This window comes from Sapajus apella, unplaced genomic scaffold (assembly GCF_009761245.1).
Source record: "Sapajus apella isolate SASKATOON/1434 unplaced genomic scaffold, GSC_monkey_1.0 scaffold177, whole genome shotgun sequence".
NCBI lineage: Eukaryota > Metazoa > Chordata > Mammalia > Primates > Cebidae > Sapajus > Sapajus apella.
In genome coordinates this window covers 1,334,507-1,356,127 of record NW_022437117.1, presented here as the reverse complement: position 1 = coordinate 1,356,127, position 21,621 = coordinate 1,334,507, and the positions used below count along the sequence as shown (strand labels likewise).

Here is a 21,621-nt window from a genome sequence, read left to right as displayed (position 1 = left end):
TTTGCTATTGTAAACAGTGCTGCAATGAACATTCATGTGCACGTGTCCTTATAGTAGAACGATTTGTAATCCTTTGGATATATACCCAGTAATGGGATTGCTGGGTCAAATGGAATTTCTATTTCTAGGTCCTTGAGGAATCGCCACACTGTCTTCCACAATGGTTGAACTAATTTACACTCCCACCAACAGTGTAAAAGTGTTCCTATTTCTCCACATCCTCTCCAGCATCTGTTGTCTCAAGATTTTTTAATGATCGCCGTTCTAACTGGCGTGAGATGGTATCTCAATGTAGTTTTGATTTGCATTTCTCTAATGACCAGTGATGATGAGCATTTTTTCATATGTTTGTTGGCTTCACGTATGTCTTCTTTTGTAAAGTGTCTGTTCATATCCTTTGCCCACTTTTGAATGGGCTTGTTAGTTTTTTTCTTGTAAAACTGTTTTAGTTCTTTGTAAATTCTGGATATCAGCCCTTTGTGAGATGGGTAAACTGCAAAAATTTTTTCCCGTTCTGTTGGTTGCCGATTCACTCTAATGATTGTTTCTTTTGCTGTGCAGAAGCTGTGGAGTTTGATTAGGTCCCATTTGTCTATTTTGGCTTTCGTTGTCAATGCTTTTGGTGTTTTGGTCATGAAGTCCTTGCCTATGCCTATGTCCTGAATGGTTTTGCCTAGATTTTCTTCTAGAGTTTTTATGGTGTTAGGTCTTATGTTTAAGTCTTTAATCCATCTGGAGTTAATTTTAGTGTAAGGTGTCAGGAAGGGGTCCAGTTTCTGCTTTCTGCACATGGCTAGTCAGCTTTCCCAACACCATTTATTGAACAGGGAATCCTTTCCCCATTGCTTGTTTTTGTCTGGTTTGTCAAAGATCAGATGGTTGTAGATATGTTGTGTTGCCTCTGAGACCTCTGTTCTGTTCAATTGGTCTATATCTCTGTTTTGGTACCAGTACCATGCTGTTTTGATTACTGTAGCCTTGTAGTATAGTTTGAAGTCCAGTAGTGTGATGCCTCCTGCTTTGTTCTTTTTGCTTAGAATTGACTTGGCTATGTGGGCTCTCTTTTGGTTCCATATGAAGTTTAAGGTGGTTTTTTCCAGTTCTGCGAAGAAGGTCATTGGTAGCTTGATGGGGATAGCATTGAATCTGTAAATTACTTTGGGCAGTATGGCCATTTTCACGATATTGATTCTTCCTAACCATGAACATGGAATGTTTCTCCATCTGTTTGTGTCCTCTCTTATTTCGTTGAGCAGTGGCTTGTAGTTCTCCTTGAAGAGGTCCTTTACGTTCCTTGTTAGTTGTATTCCTAGGTATTTTATTCTCTTTGTGGCAATTGTGAATGGAAGTTTGTTCTTGGTTTGGCTCTCTTTAAGTCTGTTATTGGTGTATAGGAATGCATGTGATTTTTGCACATTGATTTTGTATCCTGAGACTTTGCTGAACTTGCTTATCAGTTTCAGGAGGTTTGGGGCTGAGACGATGGGGCCTTCTAGATATACAATCATGTCGTCTGCAAATAGAGACAATTTGACTTCCTCCTTTCCTATTTGAATGCCCTTTATTTCTTTTTCTTGCCTGATTGCTCTGGCAAAATGACAGCATTTTAAGTTACATTTATTTAATTAGAGGGCTCATGTCCTTCTACTTCATGTTTGTCCAAACACTTAAAGCTGTTGCTGTTCACACAAACAGGAAGAGTAATGTGTAGAGCCTGTTTACTGTTCTACAAAACACTGGCTTGAGAATCAAAGGCCTTTCAGACTTAGAACATGCCAAAGTGAGGCAATCTCAACTGAGTCGGGGGTGATATTTCCTGGAGAATCCACAGTCCATGTATAGCTCCCCTTAATTCTTGCTATATTTGCTAGCATTGTAGAGATTCAGAAAGATATTCCTTTACTTGTTTCTCCTTTTCTTTTAAATAATATTTGACCATTTAAATGGTGCATAGAAAATACACATTTAGCAAATACATAAAATTTAACAAATATGTAAAAGTAAATAGAAAACGTCCATACCACACCTAATCAGAGAAACCCTATTAACAATTGAGGTATAGCCCTCTAATGCTGTCTGTTGCTATGTACACATGTGTTTACCCAAAAAAGGGGTCATACTGCATGTTCTTTTGGAAACTAGCTTTTTATACTAAATGTATTAGAAGCATTTTTTTCTAAGTTATTAAATATTTGTCTACTACATCTCTTTTAAGAGCTGCAAAATATTGTTTCATTGATATTCTAGAATTGACTTCATTTTTCTCTTGTTATTGGACATTCTTTTCATTTTTAATATATTTTAAATAGTACTATAATTAATAGTCCTATAGCTAAGACTATACACATTCACAGTTTGTTGCATTGTGTAGTATAACAGCTTGGGGTTCTTCTACAGGCAAGGCTTATGTGCAGTTCATTTGTTTGGGAAGTGATCCCAAGGAGCCACGGTCGGTAAATGGAGAACTTGAACTGGAAATGAAGGAAAACCAGTTCATAAATATAGTACAGATCTGGCCATTGCTGCATGTGACAGGACCTTTAAAAGCTTTATGAAATGTGTCTCAGAACTGTCTTCTAGGAGAATACAAGGGGGAAGCATTTCTGTTCCTTTGATCTGTTCTCTGCTAGTCAAGAGTGGTCCCCCAGCATTATTTCCCACATGCTTCCAGATTGTGTGGGTATGATCCCAGTGCATCACTGAAGTCCTAGGATAAGAAGCCAGAGAGAGAGATGGCTGGGGGCTGTGGTGAGGCCCTATTACATTATATCTTCAGAAAGGTGATCAAAGCCTGCTTGGGCCTGGTTGCTGCGGTGGTGGCTTAAGCAGGTAAGGCAGAGAGGATTTGTAGTAGGCTACAAGAAGTGTCTGGTACACATATATTCCTGGAAACAGAGTTTGTAATTTTGTCTCAAAGAACATGTAGAATTGTATCTCTTAAAATACAAATACACATGGGAGTCATAAAATTATCTTCAGGTTAATTCATTTATGAGGTACATATTCTTCTAAGACCTGAGGATATGACAGAGGGTAAAACAGACACGATCCTACTGTCACAGAACTTTTTGCAGGGAAAGAGACGATAAACATGGGAACAAATACATAAGATCAGTGCTGACAGCAGTAGGTGCTGTGAAGCAAATGAAGTGAAGCAGCACTGTTAGTAGTGACTTGAAAGGGACTGAGCCCTCGGTAAGAGCACCAGCGTTCTCATTATTTAGATGGCACACAGATGAATTCAGAATGAAGAGACTCTGAGTTGATGGAATAGAACTAAAGGAAAAAGATGTAGGAAGGAGGGGTGAGGGCCTCTTTACATTCACTGTCTGCTTTACATTTTTCCTAGAGGCAGTTGTACCCAAGAGAGATATTTTGGCTTTTGGAGTGTGGCCTTCCTTCAGTATATACTATATTGAATTTAATCACTCTTAGATTCTTAGAAAATATCATTAACATTCAAAATATATAGCAAATTATAATTGCTTCATCTTTGATGTTTTGGAATATACTTCAGGATCATAGAGTACCTTAAGGTTATTTTTAATCAATCTCAGGGTTAATACCATGCATCACAAATAGATGGAAATTTTCCATTAGATGGTGGCTGGGGGTTTATTGTATCAATGTAATTCTACTTCATATAAGAAGCTGCAGTGTTCGACCACTCCTTTGCTTTAGAGAGCTCAGAAAATACAGTTTCAAAGACATAAATTTATTCATTGGTCCTTTTAGTTACAATGCCCAAGATATTTTTGTGACCTAAATAGCAAATTAAGAAATCACCTCTTTACATTGCTAGGTGTTTCTTACATTTGTTACCAGTAGTACAATTTATCCACTTCAGTAGAAAATAAGCCATGGGATTACAATAGCTCCAGATTAAAAGCACATTCTTCTTTTTCAGTGATATGTTAAACCACAGTATCAGAATTATATTAGATATTGAAAGATTAGAATATTCGGCTGGGCGTGGTGGCTCAAGCCTGTAATCCCAGCATGTTGGGAAGCCGAAGCAGGCGGATCACGAGGTCAAGAGACCGAGACCATCCTGGCCACCAAGCCCTGCCCGAACCTATATTCTTAACTACTAATCCAAGAAGTTTATCTGTATGTCATCTAAAATCATTATGCACATTTGGTTAGTACTGCTCTCATAGCAGGCTTGGCCTGTCCCATAGCAGGTGTGTGACCTTGAGCAAGTTACCCAACTTCTCCTACCCTCTGTATTCACTTGTGTAAAATAGATATAATATATTATTGCCTGACAAGTGTTTAGCACAGTGCCTGATGAAGTAATTACTCTGTAAATGGAAGCAACTGCAAGAATGCATTGTTGAACTGATTGTTGTCTTTATTATTCTTGATGAAAAGGACAGTATTTGAGGTTTAGAAATTATACAAATACTTTCATTCTGCACCTAAATTTGGGTTTGAAGGTATTAGAAGGGTAGACCAAAAAGTTGACCAATGTGATTATATCCCTAGCTTTCCATGACTAGCTGTATGATTTGGTCAAGCCATTTAACCCTTTTTTTTATTGCATTTTAGGTTTTGGGGTACATGTGAAGAACATGCAAGATTGTTGCATAGGTACATACATGGCAGCATGATTTGCTGCCTTCTTCCTCCATCACCTATATCTGGCATTTCTCCCCATGCTATCTCTCCCCAACTCCCCACCCCACGCTGTCCCTCCCCTATTTCCCCCCAACAGACCCCAGTGTGTGATGCTCCCCTCCCTATGTCCATGTGTTCTCATTGTTCAACACCCGCCTATGAGTGAGAACATGCGGTGTTTGATTTTCTGCTCTTGTGTCAGTTTGCTGAGAATGATGGTTTCCAGGTTCATCCATGTCCCTACAAAGGACACCAACTCATCGTTTTTGATGGCTGCATAATATTCCATGGTGTATATGTGCCACATTTTCCCTGTCCAGTCTATCATCGATGGGCATTTGGGTTGGTTCCAGGTGTTTGCTATTGTGAACAGTGCTGCAATGAACATTCATGTGCACGTGTCCTTAGAGTAGAATGATTTATAATCCTTTGGATATATACCCAGTAATGGGATTGCTGGGTCAAATGGAATTTCTATTTCTAGGTCCTTGAGGAATTGCCACACTGTCTTCCACAATGGTTGAACTAATTTACACTCCCACCAACAGTGTAAAAGTGTTCTATTTCTCCACATCTTCTCCAGCATCTGTTGTCTCCAGATTTTTTAATGACTGCCATTCTAACGGGTGTGAGATGGTATCTTAATGTAGTTTTGATTTGCATTTCTCTAATGACCAGTGATGATGAGCATTTTTCCACGTTTGTTGGCCTCACATATGTCTTCTTTTGTAAAGTGTCTGTTCATATCCTTTGCCCACTTTTGAATGGGCTTGTTTGTTTTCTACTTGTAAATCTGTTTTAGTTCCTTGTAAATTCTGGATATCAGCCCTTTGTCAGATGGGTAGACTGTAAAAATTTTTTCCCATTCTGTTGGTTGCCGATTCATTCTAATGGCTGTTGCTTTTGCCATGCAGAAGCTGTGGCGTTTGATTAGGACCCATTTGTCTGTTTTGGCTTATGTTGCCAATGCTTTTGGTGTTTTGGTCATGAAGTCCTTGCCTATGCCTATGTCCTGAATGGTTTTGCCTAGATTTTCTTCTAGGCTTTTTATGGCGTTAGGTCTTATGTTTAAGTCTTTAATCCATCTGGAGTTAATTTTAGTGTAAGGTGTCAGGAAGGGGTCCAGTTTCTGCTTTCTGCACATGGCTAGTCAGCTTTCCCAACACCATTTATTAAACAGGGAATCCTTTTCCCATTGCTTGTTTTTGTCAGGTTTGTCAAAGATTGGATGCTTGTAGATATGTTGTGTTGCTTCCGAGGCCTCTGTTCTGTTTCATTGGTCTATATCTCTGTTTTGGTACCAGTACCATGCTGTTTTGATTACTGTAGCCTTGTAGTATAGTTTGAAGTCCAGTAGTGTGATGCCTCCTGCTTTGTTCTTTTTGCTTAGAATTGACTTGGCTATGTGGGCTCTCTTTTGGTTCCATATGGAGTTTAAGGTGTTTTTTTCCAGCTCTGTGAAGAAGGTCATTGGTAGCTTGATGGGGATAGCATTGAATCTGTAAATTACTTTGGGCAGTATGGCCATTTTCACGATTTTCCTGATTGTATATCCGGAAGACCCATCGTCTCAGCCCAAAATCTCCTGAAACTGATAAGCAACTTCAGCAAAGTCTCAGTATACAAAATCAATGTGCAAAAATCACAAGAATCCCTGTACACCAGTAACAGACTTAAAGCTAAATCAAGAACGAACTGCCATTCACAATTGCTACAAAGAGAATAAAATACCTAGGAATACAACTAACATGGAACATAAAGGACCTCTTCAAGGAGAACTACAAGCTACTGCTCAGCAAAATAAGAGAGGACACAAACAGATGGAGAAACATTCCATGTTCATGGTTAGGAAACCATTTAACCCTTTTAGGGTGTGGTTTCTTCATCACACAAATTAGGAGATTTGATTTGATTTGATCTCAAGACATTCAGCTTGCAGGGTACCAGCTGTCTGAGTGGTTCTGATCATGGGATGTGGTTCATCTGAAGTCAGAGCATTTTAAATTTTGTTTTGTTTTAAGTGGCTCTTTGACTCACAACGTAAGCTAGGAGTTGATGTGGCTCCGGCTGTTCTCCTATTTTCATTATGAGTGACTGATGGTCACCAGGCGTCTTGTTAGCAAGCTGGGTCAATTAGTAATTGCATTTGAAGCTGTATATAATTAATTACATAATTATGAGCTATTGAAGTTTAGTCCTAGTAAAACTGCATCATAAAACCAAGGCAATTTCAAAAGATTTACTGACAAAGAAAAATATGGATAAACTTTTTATACATTTGACTCACATTTATTTTATGTTTAATATATATTTATCAAGCATGGAACCACTTATCACTGCCATCAATAAAAATTATATGTGCATATAATCCAGCCACATGGACCGTTGTTGAAATAACTTTTATATTTTTAACTAGATGACTTGTTATACCCCTTCCAGATAGGAGAATCTATAATTTTATGAGTTTCGGTCTTCTAATAAGGTAGAGATGGCCTTGGTAATGATTAAGTTGCACTCAATAAAGCAAAATAAAATTTAAAAAGCCTGTTACAAATATATATATATAAGTGTGGGTGTATATGTTAGCATAATATACCAATGACTGATTTTTTTTTTTTACTCAAGAATATATTTTAGAAATTCTCTCATTTATATAGTTTCTTCTTTCTTTTGAATGACTGCAATAGAATAGTTGATTACAATTATTTAACCAATCTCCTTCTGATGGACATTTAGGCTTTTTTCTAACTTCTGTTACCCACGATAATGCTATAATGATTATCTTGCACATGTGAGATTTTGTGCATATGTTAGCATATTTGTAGTTTAAATTTCTGGGTCAGAGTATATGTGCATTTGTAATTTTGAATTTGAAATAAACAAATTGTTTTCATGGAGGTTGGACCAATATGTGCTCCTGCCAACTGTGTAAGTGAGCCTGTTTTCTCCCCAATCACTTTTTCCTGATCTTTCTGTGTGACCAAACAATTTAAATAGTACACTGTTTCCTCTAGGAAAATGCTAATTAGAGGGGTGATCATAGTATGGTGCATATTTCATAGAGATTGAATATTACACTGAAGACCACTTTCTAAACTATATGTATTTGCTGAATTAAATGGCTGTACTGTTAAGCATCTTGGAACACACTTTATGTTGCTTCAGAGAGCAATTACACTGCCTTAGAAAAACCTACAATTTGAATATTATCAACAAATTAAAGCCTTCTGTGGATATTCATTCTCGTAATGAAACCTACTATACATATCATGCAAAAAGTTTGGCTATAACATTATTTATACTTTCTTTTCTTTTTTTATTTTTTTTGAGATGGAGTCTCGCACTGTCACCCAGGCCAGAGTGCAGTGGCATGATCTCGGCCCACTGCGACCTCTGCCTCCTGGATTCAAGTGATTATCCTTCCTCAGCCTCCTGAGTAGCTGAGACTACAGGTGTGCACCACATGCCCGGCTAATTTTTGTATTTTCAGTAGAGGTGGATTTCACCATGTTGGCCAGGCTGGTCTCAAACTCCTGACCTCAAGTGATCTGCCTGCCTTGGCTTCCCAAAGTGCTGGGATTAACATGAACCACCACGCTTGACCTATTTTTTTTAAACTCAGAAGGAAAAGGCCTTACGTCTAGATAATGTTTCTATTTTTTCTTGAGCCTTAAGGTTCAGGAGTTAAAGCTTCTTTGCTTCCTTTAAGAAAATGAGAAGTTTGTTACAGAGAGTTATGAATGATGTCTTTCTTTTCTATGTTTAGGACTTACCACATAGATTTAGGAAAGTCATAACATGTAGTCATAAACCACTGTTATTTGGGCTGCAGTGTGGCATGTATGAAAGTCAGTTTCTGAAGGAACTTATGTCTTTTTTATGCTAATATGATCTTTTCTAAAATTTACCGTTCTAATAGTTGAAGGTGTTTTGTGGAGTTTGCTTGGCTTTCATAAAGGATCACCAGATATTCAATAACTTTTTTTTTTGAAGTTTTTCTTCCTTAATTTGACTTTCAAATATGGTCCTTTATATAGCACACTAATAATTCACTTACAAGGAAAAATGTTTCTATTATTGACTTTCTTGAAAAGCACTTGTAGTGTTGGATGTAGTATTTACATTGAGGATAGTGGTTCAATCCCACAGAATAACCGGTAATTAATATAAAATTGCTTGGCATTATTCAAATAAAAATACAAATTAAAAAGTTATTAGATAATCACCTATTACATTTTCCTTGTTAGCACATATATTGCATTCTAGAGAAACTGTCTGCCTATAGGTAGAGACAGTTGTTGAATTTTAAATTGTTTTACCCGGTAAGGAAAGCAGCTGTATGTTACTGAAACAGTGGAAAAACAGGGCTTCAGCAAAATGAGGCTTTGATGTGGTATGGGTTACTCTGGGGCCACCCCTTCCCCACAAATCACTGAAGCTCGTGATTGCTTGAACTAAGAAAACAAAACCATTTTTATTGAATCATAGCACCCGCTAGCATCCTAATAATTTATGTTTTTCTGTTTTGTTTTGTTTTTTTAAGATAGGGTCTCTCACTCTTTCACCCAGGATGGAATGCTGTGGGGTGATCACAGCTTACTGCAGACTCAACCTCCTGGGCTCAAGTAGCTGGCACTACAGGTGCATGCCACCACACCAGGCTAATTTTTGTATTTTTTTGTAGAGATGAGGTCTCGCCATGTTGCCCAGGCATGTCTCAAACTCCTGAACTCAAGCGATCTTCCTGTCTTGGCCTCCCAAAGTGCTGGGATTAAAGGTGTGAGTTACCATGCCCAGCCAATAATTTGTGTTTTTAGAAATCAAAGCAACAATTTGTTTATGCTTATATAACAAACCATTAATCTGACAAGATCTGATATCTCATATTCTTCTGACCAAGGAGAAGAGACCTTTGAAAGATTCCATGGAAATTATGAAGAATGTGAAGAGTCATCATCGTTTTTCAAAATAATTGTTACTTTTGGTTTATGTGGAATATAGGGGTATGGATGCAGATTATAAACTATAGCTGAACCTCTTGTGCCCTCTTGTAGAAGTGGTCAAATAGCCGGTGTTTTTCCAGCCAGCTTTCTAAGAATATTGATGTGTGTGTTGCAGGTACTTCTTCCAGCAGCTGGTCTCTTACAGTTACAGGATGTGAAGAAGACCTGCTGTGAATTTTTGGAATCCCAGCTTCACCCTGTCAACTGCTTAGGAATCCGGGCTTTTGCTGATATGCATGCATGTACCGACCTTCTGAACAAGGCCAATACCTATGCAGGCAAGTGGAGTAGACCTCAGCTGAATTGGGGAGGAAACTGGAACTCTTGATTTTTGATATGATTCCACAGTGGTCTCTGGAAAGTCATGTCATATATCTGGATCTGGGCTTTATAAAAATACACTTAAAATCTTATAATGGTAACACTGTATAATTGAAGCATACTCATAAAATTCTGAACTTAAAAAACAAGCAACTATACATTGGGATTGGGCCTGAATAATAGAATAGCTAGGTTTTTTGTTTTTGTTTTTGTATTTTTTTTGAGGCAGAGTCTTGCTCTGTCACCCAGGCTGGAGTGTGGTGGTGCAGTCTTGGCTCATTGTAACTCTGCCTTTAGGGTTCAAGAAGAATAGCTGTGTGTATTTTTCTCTCAAATTGTTAAATGAATAGGCATATGAGAAAGTGTATGCATGTGAAATTAAGTTATTTTAGCACTGACTTTTACATTCTTTTTTTTTTTGGCATCCATGAATACAATTTTGTGGCTTAAAAAATCTTCAAAGCAGTGAAATGTAGATACGTTTGGTGGAGTAGAAAAGTAGACCACCAATAGAAGCAGCCCACTCCTTGCACGCCAGTTCCATGGCCTAGTGCTGGCATCTCCCTGTGGCAGAGGGAGGGCCTATTGCTATTATCAAGGAGCCCTCACTTTAGCTGCTTTCGGGCCCTTCAGGCCCCTCATCTCTGCAGTTGGGGAGGGAAGATTGTTATAGCTTTGGATGTACCTAAAGGTCACAAATGTAATCTGTATTTTATTTGAGTTTATAAGCATTAAAAAATATGTATTAAAAGTGATTATTAGGATATTTATTTTCTTTTTTAGTTTCTTTGTGCTTTTATTTAATTGTTAAATTCTTTTTTTTATTTCAGTAGCTTTAGGAGTACAAGTGGTTTTTGGTTACATGGATGAATTGTATAGTCACGAAGTCTGGGATTTTAATGTACCCGTCACCTGAGTAGTAGACATTGTTCCCTAATCGGTAGTTTTTCATCCTTCACCGGTCTTCCCAACCTCCCCACTTCTGAGACTTCCATGTCCATTATACCACTCTGTCTGCCTTTGCATACTGATAGCTTAGCTCCCACTTATAAGTGTGAACATATAGTATTTGGCTTTCCATTCCTGAGTTACTTCACTTAGAATAATGCCCTCGTTTTCCATCCAAGTTGCTGCAAAAGAAATTATTTATTTCTTTTTATGGCAGAATAGTATTCTATCATAAAGACACACACACACGCCCACACACACACACACGTATATACGCATATGTATATATAAATATACATGTATGTATGCGTGCATATATATGTATGTGTATATATATGTATATATATATAACATTTTCTTTATCCACTCATTGGCTGTTGGGCACTTAGGTTGATTCTGTGTCTTTGTAATTGTGAATTGCACTGTGATAAACATACACATTCAGGTGTCTTTTTGATATAATGATTTCTTTTCCTTTGGGTAGATACTGGTAGAAGTTACAATCCACCAACTGCCTGCAAGACTCTGCTTAGCATCTATGAGACTCAATAGGAATAGTTCCTATGGAAGCTTCTATGTTCACTGCTCCTTTAATAGGCTCTAGAACTGCAACCTCCCCCACCCATCAAATGCAAGAGCCCTTTGTCTAAACTCTGTTTCGATGTGCTTACTCTGAGGAGTAACGAAGCTTTTGGTACATAGATCTAGGTAAGGGTATATACGTGTGCATATGTATGTGTGTCTCTGCAGAGAGCATTGGAGAGTAGTAGTCCTAGAATCCCTGTTTCATTTACCAAATAAATAATGGTTCAAAGTGGTTAGTTGAAAAAACAAAAATTCAGTTCTTCACTAAAGCACATTAGGTTCAATAAATTTAGACTTTATTGATTTCTGTGGGGTGGCCTGATGGCCTAACTGCCCTTTAGAAAATTATTTCGTGAAAAAATGTGATCTGAGTTCTAGGAAGCTGATTTACAGATGAGCTTTTAGAATACAACCCTTCTATAAGTTGGGGAATGCCTGTAATGTGTAACAATGTTCATGCAGCCTTTTTGAGTAGAATGAAGCATTTTATGAAAAACCAAAGACAAATATGAATTTATTAGTGTATTCCAGTGCAACCAATTCTGTTCAATTAAGTAGAAAATATTACTTCTAAATTCAGACTCCATTAGCTGCTAGACTTAATGCACCTGCTATAAGTGACTTCTATTAGGAAAACCAAGAAGGCTTTTGTATTTTCAGGTATTTTTTGCTGCTGAAACAATCACTGTTCAACATTATATCTTATATGTTATTATATCTGGGCTGCCAGTTGTCTCTATAGTGCTTGGTAAATGTTACTGACAGCTAATGATAGGAGGAGGGTCAGTGCCTGGGGAGAGAATGAAGAAAGTTGGATTAATATCCAGACATAGTTCATATGATGTACTAGAACTCTTAGTTTTGCTTGTATCAGAACCAACTCATTTACAGTGTTTTTAGGGGATCATTAGATTTTTTAAATCTTTCTCTTATTTAAAATCTTAAATGTAGTGTACTACAAAATATAAAAAAATTTCCACCAGAATTAGAACACCTCTATATCTTAGTTTGTAGAGTCCTCCTTTGTAATTATGCCAAGAATTTTTCATGAAAAATTAGTCACTTTCAGCAAAATTAAACAGAAACTTCGATTCTTCATTTTCAATGCACTATATTTTGCATCCGAATCTAGCTTTAAAGGATGTTCTGCTTTTATACAATGCTTCTGAATCTTGTATGTGCTTGAATTTCTTAGGTTTTAGGTAACATTTTAAAATATCTTTCATTATGAAAAATTACAAGCACATACAAGAATAGAATAATTCTTTTCATCCAACTTCAACAGTTGTCAACTCAGGGACAATTTGGTTTTAATTAAAATGCTCATTACTCTCCTTCCCTTTTTTTATATGCAAACATTTTATTGAAGTCTAATGTACATATAGAAAAGTGCACAAATCCACAATCATGTCTACAGCTTGAGGAATTTTATATATCCTTTTGTATTATTTTGAAGCAATTGTCATGCTTTACCTATGTATTTCATCCTTCTATTTTAAACAAATGCCATTACAAAGACCTTGCTTGCATAATGAAGCAATTTCCATATCTTTGAAGTATTGATAACTAGTTGCAACAAATTTTCCAAAATAATCCTGAATAATACTACAAAACCGTTTGATATGGTTTGGCTGTGTCCCTACCAGATCTCATCTTGAATTCCCTTGTATGGTGGGAAGGACCTGGTAGGAGGTAGTTGAATCATGGGAGCAGGTCTTTCTTATGCTGTTCTTGTGATAGTAAGTCTCGTAAGATCTGATGGTTTTAAAAATGGGAGTTTCCCTGCACGAGCTCTCTCTCTTTGCCTGCTGCCATCCATGTAAGATGTGATTTGTTCCTCCTTGCCTTCCACCATCATTGTGAGGCCTCCCCAGCCACGTGGAATTGTAAGTCCATTGAAACTCTTTCTTTTGTAAATTGTCTAGCTTTGGGTATGTCTTTATAAGCAGCATGGAAACAGACTAATACACAGTTGTTCTTCATAGTGAAACTATCTGATTGTTGTGGATGTTTTAAGCAAATAGGAGGTGGGGAGATAAGGAATCCATGTAGTAAGATGTCTACAGCTCCTTTTCTACCATAAATAAATAATTGTTTTTTAGGTGATTTGTCTTTAAGCACTGTATTTGTCCAGAAAATTTACCCAAACCTTCAAATTACTTTCAAGTCAAATCATATAGCATGTGAAAAACTCCAAGAAGGTGATGGGACACAGTGGCAGTAAAGTTAATATTTTTCTTTTTCTTTTCCCTATCATAGGCAGTACGGCCTGTGGCAGGCATTTCTAGGTAGGAAAGAAAAGGAGGAAGAGAAGAAATAAATAGCAATAGAAGACTCAATACATACATACATATATACATGGAAAGCAGAAGGGAGGAGAAAGAGAGGCTGAGGAAGAAAAGGATGGGTAAGGAGAGAAAGCCTGCAGGACCTCAGGGTACTGTCTGGTCCATGGTGTGACTGCATATAAGAGCACTGTCTATCCCTTGAAAACTCACCGGAGATTCTGGACTTAAGAACTGCTTTATTTCTTTCTCTTGCCCTTTGGAAACAAGCTTTCTAGAATTCATTATAATTAAATTGTGCAGGTATAATGAGAGAATTACAGTGTTCCATGGCGATCTGTTCTGTGAACTCATGCTTATTTTTAATAACATCAACATCTTTAGGGAAAGTAAAAATGTGAATAACCAAATGGGTAGGTTAGAAAATGAGAGCGGGGGAGGACGTAGAATCCACGCTGCTCACCCTGAGATGATCTTGTGGCTTTAGCAGCATGGTGCTGGCAGTTACAGCCTGTCACACTGAGCGCACTTCTTCTCCAAGGCACAGAGAGACAGCTTAGTTTGAGCAGACCACCCAGGTTAAATGGCCTGCCTGCTGAGGCATGGTGTTCTGGACTATGGTCATCCTTTGTTACATTCTTGAAGGATTTTTTTTTTTTAGCTTAAAAAGCTGTATGAAATTATTTTTTGTATCATATCTTAAAATGAAGTTTTTCTCAGTTAACCCCAAGTATATTGACTTATTCAGAGAGTGCTAGTTTGTGGACTCTTCTCATGTTTTTTGGGTGGTATCTATATTTTAACCATTTCTCAAACCATTAGCACCTTTTTTTTTTTAGCATTTTTTGGCAGGCCAAAAATATAGAGGAAAAAAGAATTGAACTCATCAGTTTAGATGCATGTTAATAGTTCTAGCAAAAGACTCTGGAAATTGGATTTTAATTATAACTTGAAATATGAATTTTATTCAATATTCTTTGTTGATAGCCAAGCACATTTAAGGGAAAAAATGTTTCAGATTTTTAGTCATTCCTATACCTCACCACTTCCTATACTGAAAATTTGAGAAACTGCTGAATTCTAGTTCTAATTGATCTTTGGGGAAGTTTGTGGTATCATTTCCTTTTTCTTTTTTAAAATAGAGATGGGCTCTTGCTGTGTTGCCCAGGCTGTTCTCAAACTCCTGGCCTTAAAGCAGTCCTCTTGCCTTGGCCTCCCAGAGTCAGGATTTCAGACGTGAGCTACCACACCCAGCCTAACAGTATCATTTTTAAGCTAGGACTGTAGCTGAAATTCTGGGCGTGGTAAGCACTCAGCATTCCTCAGTAACAGGACTACCTGTGGAGAAGTCCTCCAGAGCCAGGCATGGTGGCCCACACCTGTAATCCCAGCACTTTGGGAGGCTTGAGATGGGCAAATTGCTTGAGGCTAGGAGTTCAAGACCAGCCTAGCCAACATGGTGAAACCCTGTCTCTACTAAAAATACAAAAAATAAATAAATTAGCCAGGCATGGTTGTGTATGCCTGTAGTCCTAGCCACTCAAGAGGCTGAGGCACGAGAATTGCTTAAACCCAGGAGGCGGGGGTTGCAGTGAGCTGAGATTGCACCACTGCACTCCAGCCTAGGTGATGGAGTGACTCCATCTCAAAAAAAAGTCCTTCAGTCACTGATGTGCTTTCATTTTATTTTCCATTCTCTTGCTACTTTATCCTGGCTGTTGAGGCACCCCTCACTGTCCCGTCCAGTAGACACATAAAATGATCAAACTTTTTTATATGCCCAACTATTTTCATGTGTGCCTCCTCTGTCTCAGTTATAGTACATGAAACTTTGCCTTTTCCCAAAACTGTATGTCATGGGCAGACTTCTCAAAGGGATTGCTCCCCACAGCTCACTGGGAACCTGGGTAGAAGGGTACCACTTCCAGACCATTGCTCTCTTGCTGCCACCAGTCTCACTTCTTTACTGGCTGACTGGCAGGCTACTGCATTCTCTATGCAGCTCATTTTTTTCTTTTGGCCTCTAGGCATACTTCTCTCTTTTACACTGAGATTATCTTTCCCTGTGTATTTTGTTTCTCCTGCCATCAATGCCTTCAGAATCTATACGGTTGGCTCACGTGAGACTCCTTCTTCATAGTTCCTTGTGACCATGATCTTCCTTCCACAAACCCATTCATCACCTTAGACTACAGCTCCAGGATCTATTGGACCTTTCTCGTATTTAGAACTCTGAGGCTTCCACCTTTGTGTGCACTATATGTGTGCTTTCTCATTCTCTTGTATTTCTTCATAAATTTGTACTCTATGGTCCTTATTCTTCTAGCTAACTCAGCTGTTCAGCCTAGATCCAGTAGTCAGTCATTTCAAAGCTACCCTCTTTGTATGCCTGGCATTGTCCACACTGTTGTGAGTGATAGATAACAGGCTCAATACAATTTAACCCCTCTTTATAATCTTAACTTTATAGTCCAGTAACAATAAACTTATACCCTGATTGTATTCGGAATATGCCTTATTCTCTGTAAAACCAGTTTTTGTAACATTTTCTTCTACAAAAAATTTACTTCAGTCATTTGCCCACCTTTCTATAATTTAGGCTAGGGATCACTGCTTGGAATAAACATCAGAATAAGCTCATGATTTGAATGCTGCCCTCTTGAAAGAAATTTGTGTTGAATGAGTGATTTTAATAACGGTATTACTAGCCTTAGCAATGGGATATGCATAGCAAAGAATAGATGCTGATTATTCAAGGCTCTACTGCAATGCTAATTTACTGATACAGAAGATTCTTCCTGTGGAGAACTGTGAAAGCACTTGATACGCAGCACTTTTTAGCTAAAGTCATGCCAACTCAAATGACACTTCTTAAAAGAGTTAATCATTTATATATTCATGCATTCATTATGGTCCTCGTTATTCCTTAGTAAATTATATGCAGTCGCTGCTGTGCTTTGTTGACAGTTTTTTTTTTAGCTCATATGTGTTAACTGTATTCAGGTTCATGAAAACTGCCTTATGTTAATAGAACTGATGGAGACGTATATGATTTTTATTTCCTAAAGATTAATAGTGTTGAAAGTCAAAGAATCATGGAGTATTAATGTTGTAGGAAATCTTAGCAGTTATCTAGTCTAACACTTTAATTTTATTAATTAAGAAAATGAAGACCAGAGATATTTCTATTTTCCCAAAACACTTTTATCTGTTAGGGATGAGCTGCTTGTGGATCTAGGATACTATTGTTATTCATACTCTTACCCTCACTTCTCAAATGGGACTCTGCATTGAGTATAGAGGAATTATGGAGACCCATCATGGCATTTAATTTTGTTCAAAAAGGTGCTTAGTGTTTAGAAAGCAAAGACAAAGAGCACTTTGTATCTTATTACAGGATACAAAACAGAACAGGTAACACTTGGGACTTATATTGTTGATTTTATTACACTTATTTGGGGTGAGAATCCTAGCCTGATGATCTCTCTTGACCTGGTATGGCAAATTCTAGGGACTGTCTTTCATTTCATGATTAGCTTATTTTATTTGCTCGAGGGAAACAAACAGAAAAGTTCAGTTACTCTTGAGAGTGAGGGAGAATCCTTACATATATATGGAAAGATGCATATGTATATTGTACATTATATGTGTGTAGTTTATGTGTTTAATGTATATAGTATGTTGATTCTTTACTACTGGGAATTGTGCACTATTGCAGTTATGGTATTTGTTCAGAGAGAAGAAACTGATAATTAAATGTTAATATAACTATGTTGGGCTTTATTCCGTGGCCAGTGGTGACCTACTGAAGGCAAATCACTGTCACAGGCTATGATCCATAAACAAAATGACCTGTAACTATATGGGTAAAAGGTTTGGAGGCAATAATTGAGGTTGGTAATAGGGTTGGAACTAGGATAATTAAGATGTTGAATGAAGCAAGATCATAGATACGGGAACTAACTCTGAGTATAAGTAGAGGAAACAGATTAAACTCTGATATGACTTGGCCTTTTAGCATTACATTTTAGGTAAATTCTTTGTAGGTACATTTTAGTGTGTGCATATTTATTGCCAGTGTGCAGTAGCTGCTGATTTTTACTATACCTTACTGAGATACGGTAGGCTGAAAAAGAATTCATTCACTGAAAAGGAAGAATTTCACTTTGGCTGTGTTGTGTTAGGCTTATATTAACCAAAGTAATGCAAAGATATTAGGGTTTTAGTTGATGGTATATTCAATGGAAATCAATTAGTAATTGTGTCCAGAAAGTGGTAAGGTGATTAACCCATTCTGTTCTGTCCAGATCCAACCATAGCTATGAAATTGAGTTTATTTTTAGGTTCAGTGTTTTTAGAGAGATTGATGCAATCGAGCCCTGAATTTATAGCCAGGGTGATGCTGAAGACTCCAAATCATGTTGTGCAAGGAATGGTTGAAGGACTTAGGACTATACAGACCATAGAAGGATAATTTGGGAAAATATAATGCTCTTTGTAAGATTTTGAGGAATTTCATAAGAGACAGATTAATCTTGTTCTGTTTATTGTGGTAGGGAGAATTATCAGTGTCACAAAATAAGAGTGAAAAAGATTTTAGAGTAATGCATAGAAGAACTTCTAATAGTGTTTGTATTAGTCCGTTTCCATGCTGCCAGTAAAGACATACCCAAGACTGGGCAATTTACGAAAGAAAGAGCTTTACTGAACTTACAGTTCCACATGGCTGGGGAGGCCTCATAATCATGGTAGAAGGCAAGGAAGAGAAAGTCGCATCTTATGTGGATGGCAACAGGCAAAGAGAGCTTGTGCATGGAAGCTCTTGTTTTTAAAACCATCAGATCTCGTGAGAGCCGTTCACTATCATGAGAACAGCATGGGAAAGACCCATCCCCATAATTCATGCATCTTCCACCGGGTCTCTCTCACAACACATGGGAGTTATAGGAGCTACAAGATGAGATTTGGGTGAAGACACAGAACCAAATCATATCATTCCACCTCTGGCACCTCCCAAATCTCATATGCTCACATTTCAAAACCAATTATGCCTTCCCAACAGTCCCCCAAAGTCTTAACTCATTTCAGCATTAACTCAAAAGTCTACATTCCAAAGTCTCATCCGAGACAAGCCAAGTCCCTTTCGCCTATGAGTCTATAAAATCAAAAGCAAGTTAGTTACTTCCTAGGTACAATGGGGATACAAGCTTGGGTAAATACAATCATTCCAAATGGGAGAAATTGGCCAAAACAAAGGGGCTAGAGGCCCCATGCAAGTCTGAAATCCAGTGGGGCAGCCAAACCTTAAAGTTCCACGGTGATCTCCTTTGACTCTATGTCTCAAATCCAGGCCACACTGATGCAAGAGCTAGATTCCCATAGTCTTGGGAAGCTCCGCCCCTGTGGCTTTACACAGTACAGCCTCCCTTTTGGCTACATTCATGGGCTGGCATTGAGTGTCTGTGACTTTTCCAGGTACACAGTGCAAGTTGTCAGTGGATCTACTGTGCTGGGGTCTGGAGGATGGTGGCCGTTTTCTCACAGCTCTCCTAGGCAGTGCCCCAGTAGGGAATTTATGTAGGAGCTCTGACTCCACATTTCCCTTCTACACTGCCATAGCAGAGGTTCTCCATGAGGACCCTGCCCCTGCAGCAAACTTCTGCCTGGGCATCCAGACATTTTCATACATCTTCTGAAATCAGGTGGAGGTTCCCAAACCTCAATTCTTGACTTCTGTGTACTGGCAGGCTCAACACCATGTGGAAACGGCCAAGGCTTGAGGCTTGCACCCTCAGAAGCCGTGGCCCGAGCTTTTTGTTGGCCTCTTTCAGCCACACCTGGAGTGGCTGGGATGCAGGCACCAAGTCCCTAGGCTGCACACAGCATTGGGATCCTGGGCCTAGCCCACAAAACCACTTTTTCTTAGTAGGCCTCTGGGCCTGTGATGGAAGGGGCTGCTGCAAAGATCTCTGACATGCCCTGGAGACATTTTCCCCAGTGTCTTGGTGATTAACATTCTGCTCCTTGTTACTTATCCAAATTTCTGCAGCCAGCTTAAATTTCTCCTCAGAAAATGGGATTTCCTTTTCTATGGCATTGTCAGGCTGCAAATTTTTCAAACTTTAATGCTCTGTTTCCCTTTTGAAACTGAATGCTTTTAACAGCACCCAAGTCACTTCTTGAATGCTTTGCTGCTTAGAAATTTCTTTCACCAGATACCCTAAGTCATCTTTCTCAAGCTCAAAGTTCCACAAATCTCTAGGGCAGGGGCAAAATGCTGCAAGTGTCTTTGCTACAACATAGCAAGAGTCACCTTTGCTCCAGTTCCCAACAAGTTCCTCATCTCCATATGACACCACTTCAGCCTGGATTTCATTGTCCATATCATTATCAGCATTTTTATCAAAGCCATTTAACAAGTCTCTAGGGAGTTCCAAACTTTCCCACGTTTTTCTGTCGTCTTCTGAACCTTCTAAATTGGTCCAACCTCTGCCTGTTACCCAGTTCCAAAGTGGCTTGCACGTTTCTGGGTATCTTTTCAGCAGCACCCCACTCTACTGCTACCAATGAATTTATTAGTTCATTTTCATGCTGCTGAAAAAGACATACCCAAGACTGGGTAATTTAGAAAAGAAAGAGGTTTATTGGACTTATAGTTCCACATGGCTGGGGAGGCCTCACAATCATGGTGGAAGACAAGGAAAACCAAGTCACATCTTACATGGATGGCAGCAGGCAAAGAGAGCTTGTGCAAGGAAACTCCCATTTTTAAAACCATCAGATCTTGTGAGATTCATTCATTCTCATGAGAATAGCGTGGGAAAGACCAGCCCATAATTCGGTCATCTTCCACTGGGCCCCTCCCACAACACATGGGAATTATGGGAGCTACAAGATGAGATTTGGCTGGGGACACAGAGCCAAACCTTATCAGTGTTCAGAGATGATATGCTGTCTTGCCATTTCTGGATGTGTGCAAAATGTAGCCAGATAACCATTTATTGTGAAAATTTTTGAGGTTACACATAAATATTATAAAAGCTGTCTCCGGTGACCTTTCAGATCCTTTATACCATTAAATCTTATGATTTTTATGGCATTACTGAAAAAGAATTAACAGGGTTTATGAAAATTCACATTAGGGATTAAAAAAGAGTGGGATGATGAGGGAAGGGGTAGTTATTTAATGGATATAGAATTTCATATTTGCAAGATGAAAATGTTAGAGCTTTTTCATAACAGTGTGAATATTTTTTTTTGAGACGGAGTTTCACTCTTGTTGCCCAGGCTGGAGTGCAGTGGTGCAATCTTGGCTCACTGCAACCTCCGCCTCTCAGGTTCGAGTGATCCTCCTGCCTCAGCCTCCCAAGTAGCTGGAATTACAGGCATGCACCACCACACCTGGCTAATTTGTTGTATTTTTAGTAGAGATGGGGTTTCATCATGTTGGCCAGGCTGATCTCAAACTCCCAAACTTAGGTGATCCACCCACCTCAGCCTCCCAAAGTGCTAAGATTACAGGTGTGAGCCAGTGTAAATATACTTAATACTATTAAACTGTATGCTTAAAAATGGTTAAGGTGGTAAATTTTATTGGTTTTACCATGTAATAAAAGTGAGGGAGGGAGGCAAGAATGACTGTGGCTAAGACTTCATTCAGCTTTGGAATCAGAGTAGAGCCATTAAGACACAAAGGGAACATGGGAGGTCCAGCAGGTGTCTGGAGGAAGGCACTGAAACTGTTTGAAATATAGGTATAGCTTCATCTTGTTTGCTTGAGGAAGAGCCAGAAGTGACATGCAGTATCAATTTAAATGTTCTCAGATTGGAAAAGATGTTTAACAGTAGCCACTGTCAAC

General features: G+C 38.5%; 1 protein-coding gene across 7 annotated transcripts in view; it reads left to right on the top strand.

Moving 5' to 3' along the window:
- KLHL2 (kelch like family member 2) overlaps window positions 1-21,621 on the top strand; it is a 117,566-nt gene that overhangs the window by 51,961 nt on the left and 43,984 nt on the right. For 6 of the 7 annotated variants that reach the window (XR_004265428.1, XM_032268260.1, XM_032268264.1 and 3 more), the window contains one exon: window positions 9,739-9,901. Coding sequence is in view for 5 of the 7 variants with exons in the window: in XM_032268260.1 (XP_032124151.1) it covers window positions 9,739-9,901 (163 nt within the window). In the remaining 2 variants the exon portion in view is untranslated. Of the gene's footprint in view, window positions 1-9,738; window positions 9,902-15,137; window positions 15,144-17,383; window positions 17,388-21,621 lie in introns of those variants that run through there. The other variant, XM_032268265.1, reaches the window with a different exon arrangement.